Below are 5,515 nucleotides of genomic sequence, written 5' to 3' on the forward strand. Positions count from 1 at the left end.
GCAATATCGCCTTATTAATGAGATTAATGATTAAGGAGATATAAATATAAAGTGCATAGTAATGATAGTGTTTCAGACCCACTGACTAAGGCTTTGTCGCAGCAGAAGTACGATGGTCATACTAGTTCCATGAGTATTAGATACATGGGTGATTGGCTCTAGTGCAAGTGGGAGATTGTCAGTGTTTGTGCCCTAGAGACAACACTATGATATTTTAGTTTAAGATATTAGGATTATTAATGTTTATGTTCTATCGATTATTCTCTTTATTATTTATTAATTCTTAATTTACTGCGATATAAATGTTAGATTAATAAATGTCCTTGGAATATGATATGCAATTCTATATCTCTAAGTACGTGACTTTGAAATGAGATTATGAGAATAGTATCAATATTCCTAAATGTCCCTAGTCGATTATTATTATTAAGGGACTATAATAATGCATTAAGACTGGTGTGTATATTGACTGATAATCACATCTCATTGATCATAGGTATAGTGATACTAAAGTCAAAGACGCAGGCAGATGTATATGTACATGGTGCTGGACAGACCCAATGTGAGATTCTACATTTCTGTTGTGTCATAAGTAATTCTCACAGTGATAATGATGTAATGGTCCTTAGACCTGAAGTCATTATAATTCTATACGAATATTAATATATATTGATTCCATTAAAAGTTATCTTTGACCGGGTAATGATAAAAGTGGACATTGGGTATATTATGAATCGTATGAGAAACATGAATGATCTAAATATGATTTAACCCTCCTATTTTAGGAGTGATATTATTGGCCTCTTGTGTGAGCTAGACTATGAAATGCGTGGCCACGCTCAAATGTTGATTTGATATGATACTCTACTCATTGATCAAGAAAACTTGGATTAAACTATGATGAGGATGACACATTACATGCCTCTAGTTTAATCTATAATATTTGGTTAAAGGGATTATATTACATGTACATTATTCACGAAAGGTTTAATCGATCACCGATTTAATTATTATTACTTGGGTAACAATGATGTATTACTAAATACCGCTCATTCTTTACGATTTTTAATTAGATTTAAAATTCGTTACCAACGTAATAATAACCTATAGGGTCACACACAAAGAATGCTTGAAGGATTATTTAATTTAAATTGGATTTAAATTAAATTAAAGTAATTTGAATTATTTATAATATTAATTAAGTTTGACTTAATTAATTAGATAAATATTGATATTTGAACTTACTAATATTAATTATGAAATTTATTTGTTAAATAATTAAGTGAGACTTAATTATAATACAAATAGAAATTTTGAATTAATAATAACTCCTAATTAGTTAAGAGTTATAATTCGTTTTTCTACTCTCTATATAATATCTCTTGTGTGGTTGATTTTTGGTGGGCAAGCAAAAGACTTTTACTAAAACCCTAGCCACCAAGAGAGAAGATGGAGAGAGCAAGAAGAAACGAGTTTGTGCTAGTACACATCCAATCCTTGAGTTCAAGCATTCTGTGGATACCGATAGAGCGCAGATCACGAGAGCGGGATGCGTGGTGATTGAACAAGCTTTGGATCTCCATTAGTCAACCAATTGGTAAATCTTCTTAAGGTAAACAATCTAATCTACGAATTAAATATATGTTTTTTCGCGTGGATCCTGCGGCGGGTTTCAAAAATTATGATTTTTTATGTTTTTAATTATTGTTTCCGTTGCCTTTATGTGCTCGAAACCTAACAATGAATTCTTTAAAGCGATCAAAAGAGTTGGGAAGAACTTTGAATGGATAAAGGAGTCTTAAGATGCATTTCAGAATATAAAGAAGCACCTTGGCAACCCTCTCATGTTGTCTAATCCAAAGGCAGGAGAAGTTCCGATTCTCTTTTTGGCGGTGTCCGACTTTTCAGTCAGTGCTGTGTTGGTGAGAGAGGAAGGGGATGTTCAACTCCCAGTGTATTATGTGAGTAAAAGATTGGCTAATACAGAGACCCAGTATACGAATCTCAAGAAGCTGGCATATGCTCTAATCCTGGCTTCTCGAAAGCTTAGACCCTGTTTTCAGGCCCATATGATAGAGGTAAGAACCTCTTATCCCCTCAGGAAGATGATGCATAAGCCTGAGGCTTCTGGTCGAATGTTGAAGTGGACAATAGAGCTCGGCCAGTTTAAGGTGGAGTATAAGCATAGGACCGCGATCAAAGGCCTAGCCTTGGCTGATTTTATCCTAGAGTTTCCCCCACATCAGGAGAAGGTTCAGGGAGCCATCATTGTCATACCAGGGGCAGAAGAGAGTGAGCAAGGGAAGGAGAACTTCGCCCTATGGTGGAGCTTGTTTGTAGATGGAGCCTCCAAAGGGGAAGGGGCTGGAGCTGGAATTGAGTTGATCATCCATGAGGGGCACAAGATAAGACATGCGACCCATTTGGCTTTTCATGCGACCAACAACGATGTTGAATACAAGGGCCTAATCAGTGGCCTCAAACTAGCCTTGGAAATGAGGGCTTAGAATTTGAACGTGTTCAGTGACTCTATGATTGTGGTTTACCAGGTAAACGGGGGGTACCAAGCTAAAGGGCCGAGGACAGGACTTTACCTAAAATATGCACAAAGAATAATCAGCATGTTCCATGAAGTGAGGCTAGAGCTTATCCCACGCGGACAGAATGAAGGCACAGATGAGCTAGCCAAACTAGGCTCGCGTCATGAGGCCACTTTGCTAGGGGCCATTTCCCTTGATATACAGAGGTGACCTAGTATGCCCGAGCACGAGGTTAGTAATATTGGAGGCAGTTTTGGCTCGACATGGATGACCCCTATCTTGGCTTATATAAAAGAAGGAATGCTTCCGAATGATAAGAATGAGGCAAGGAGATTAAAGTGTAAGGTAGCTCGTTATGTGATATATGATGGGATCCTGTACAAAAGAGGGTTCAGCGTGCCCCTTCTCAAGTTCATAGACGGGGATGAATGTAACTATATCTTAAGGGAGGCGCACGAAGGCATTTGTGGCAATCACTCGGGGGGTATCTCTCTAGCTCAGAAAATCCTCCGTCAGGGTTACTATTGGGCAACGCCGAAAAAAGATGCCTTTGAATCTTCTCGAGCTTGTGATAAGTGTCAGCGGTATGCCAATTATTACAACAGCCCCGTGGCCCCTCTCACATCTCTCATGAGCCCTTGGCCCTTTGCTATGTGGGGGATCGATTTGATTGGAGAACTCTTGAAGGCCAGGGGGTGTCAAATATGCAGTTGTTGCGGTGGATTATTTCACGAAGTGGGCAGAAGCTGAGCCTTTGGCCACCATCACAGCAAAGAAGCTCAAATAATTTGTGTATAGAGCTATTCTGTGCCGGTACGGCATCCCATAAAAGCTGGTTTCGGATAATGGGAAGCAATTTGACAACAAGGAGATGAGAGAATTTTGTGAGCAAATGGGGATTCAGAAGAGCTTTAGTGAGGTTAATCACCCTCAGAATAATCGGCAGACGGAAGCTGGTTAATAAGATCATCAAACATACTTTGAAGGCAAAGCTAGAGGAGAAGAATGGAACATGGCCAGAAGAGCTCCCACAGGTTTCATGGTCCTATAATACCACCCCGAGAACTACCACCGGGGAGACCCCTTTCCCTATGGTATATGGGTGTGAGGCCATGGTGCCGATTGAAGTGGGGGCAGGATCTTTTCGAAGGGATAATTATGACTCAGGGGAAATTGAGGTAAACCATCGACTCTACTTGGACATGATCGAGGAGACTCGAGAGGATGCTCAGATCAGGATAGCAGTGTATCAATAGAGGACAGCTCGGCACTACAATAGCAAGGTTCAAGCCCGGACTTTTAAGGTGGGAGATTTTGTTCTGCGCCGGGTCATGCCAAACACCAAGGTAGTGAACCACAGAGTCTTTGGGGAAAATTGGGAAGGCCCCTACAAGATAAAATCAGTACTTTGGGAGGGAACCTACCACCTCAGTGATATGCGATACAAGTTGATCTCGCAAGCCTGTAATGCCGAGCATCTCCGCAAGTATTATCAGTAATATTGTTCTTTTCAGACTTAGTATTATTAAAATATTCCTAAGTCTCGGGGGATAGTGTTATATAGGTGCCTCCCCGAGGCTACAAGCATGTAATTGACTCACTTTCCGTTATCTATGAATGAATGATTGTTATTTACTTGTTGTGTGTCTTGATTTTTGACATTTGACTAAGAGACCAGCATGAGAACACTCCCTAGGGACTCCCATGCGAGGGCAAAACAATCACTTTTTTATATACTCGAGCTGGGCTCCGGACCGTTTCGGATCAGTATTATAATAACCAGCTTATATAAAGCGAGGTCATTACATAATAAGCAACATGAGCTCGTCATGAAGTTGAAGGCAGCCGCATATGCGAGCCCGTATATGCGGGCCTAAACTTGTAAGGCTGAGCCCGCGATGCCGAACGTCTAAGTCGGACGCGGGGATAAAATACTTGACAAATATTGGATGTTTTTTTTAAAAATGATTGACATACGATAAGAGCCGCTGAGCTCGGTCCATGATAAAATAAACTCACCATACACGACCAGGGTTATTATAACTTTAGGCCAGTAGTGGCAAAATTTCACCATACTGAAGGGTAATTTTTAACAAAGGAAGAAGATTGTGAGAGGATCGTATTTGAACCATCCGACTCGCATTATGCGAAAAGAGAATACAATAACGAGATACGAGCTCATGGGCCCGGCTCACTAATGCGAGTACACATGCAACAATTATGATTCAGCAGCGATGGGAGCCTTTTTATCATTAATTAATTTTACTTGTTGTACATAGGAGTAACGCGGGCATATAAAAGTACAAAACAAAAGAAAGGAAGATAACGCGAGCTTGTGGGCTCGGCCCTGCTGTCAAGGTATAACACCCGCCATATGTGGCCAGGGCTATGATAACCCTAGGTCAGTAGGGGCACATTAAACTTACACAAAATAAAGAAAATTAACAAGGGAAATTGGCTAGCATGGCAAGAGTAGGTGCGAGCACAGAAGACTTGGAAACTTTTACAACAACCATAGTTCAGAGTTGAGGCCCAAAGGCAAGATACTATAAATACATACACGAGGAAAACGGGGTGCCCACTTCCCCATAAAAAAATTATTGAATTAAATTAAATTAAGACTTGTTAGCTTCTTCCTCCTTCTGGGCCTGCTCAGCTGTGACCCGGGCCTGCTAAGCTGCTACCCGAGCCTCTTCTGCTCTCTGGGCATCTCTTTCCATCTCCAGCCTAAGTTTCTCGCCATGTCTGGTCGTGCCCGCACCCAGGAGACCCCAATCGAAGTCAAGGACCTTGCTGATAAAGACTTTCATAAGATTTCTGGCCCCTAGATTCTTGACATCTGTAAGAGCGGCCTCCTGGCTCGCGGCCTGGCTGAAAGAGACCCCTCTAACTCAGTAACTCTCTTATCCAGGGCCTCCTTCCCCCTCTTTGCATCCTCCGAGGCTAAATCATGGGCCTCATTCTACTCCCTCAAC

General features: G+C 41.1%; 2 protein-coding genes across 2 annotated transcripts; both read left to right on the forward strand.

Annotated features, from left to right (window-relative positions):
* Positions 1–1,844: 1,844 nt before the first annotated feature.
* Positions 1,845–2,750, forward strand: LOC141719973 (uncharacterized). The gene is made up of 2 exons (XM_074522330.1): positions 1,845–2,450; positions 2,550–2,750. Exons 1-2 carry the CDS (start codon positions 1,845–1,847, stop codon positions 2,748–2,750), a joined length of 807 nt encoding a protein of 268 aa, XP_074378431.1.
* Positions 2,751–2,756: 6 nt separating this feature from the next.
* LOC141719974 (uncharacterized) lies at positions 2,757–3,796 on the forward strand. The gene is made up of 3 exons (XM_074522331.1): positions 2,757–2,885; positions 3,373–3,459; positions 3,527–3,796. The coding sequence occupies exons 1-3, from the start codon at positions 2,757–2,759 to the stop codon at positions 3,794–3,796; spliced, it is 486 nt and encodes a 161-aa protein (XP_074378432.1).
* The last annotated feature ends 1,719 nt before the right edge of the window (positions 3,797–5,515 follow it).

The sequence above is a fragment of the Apium graveolens genome, chromosome 4 (assembly GCF_009905375.1).
Source record: "Apium graveolens cultivar Ventura chromosome 4, ASM990537v1, whole genome shotgun sequence".
Lineage (NCBI taxonomy): Eukaryota > Viridiplantae > Streptophyta > Magnoliopsida > Apiales > Apiaceae > Apium > Apium graveolens.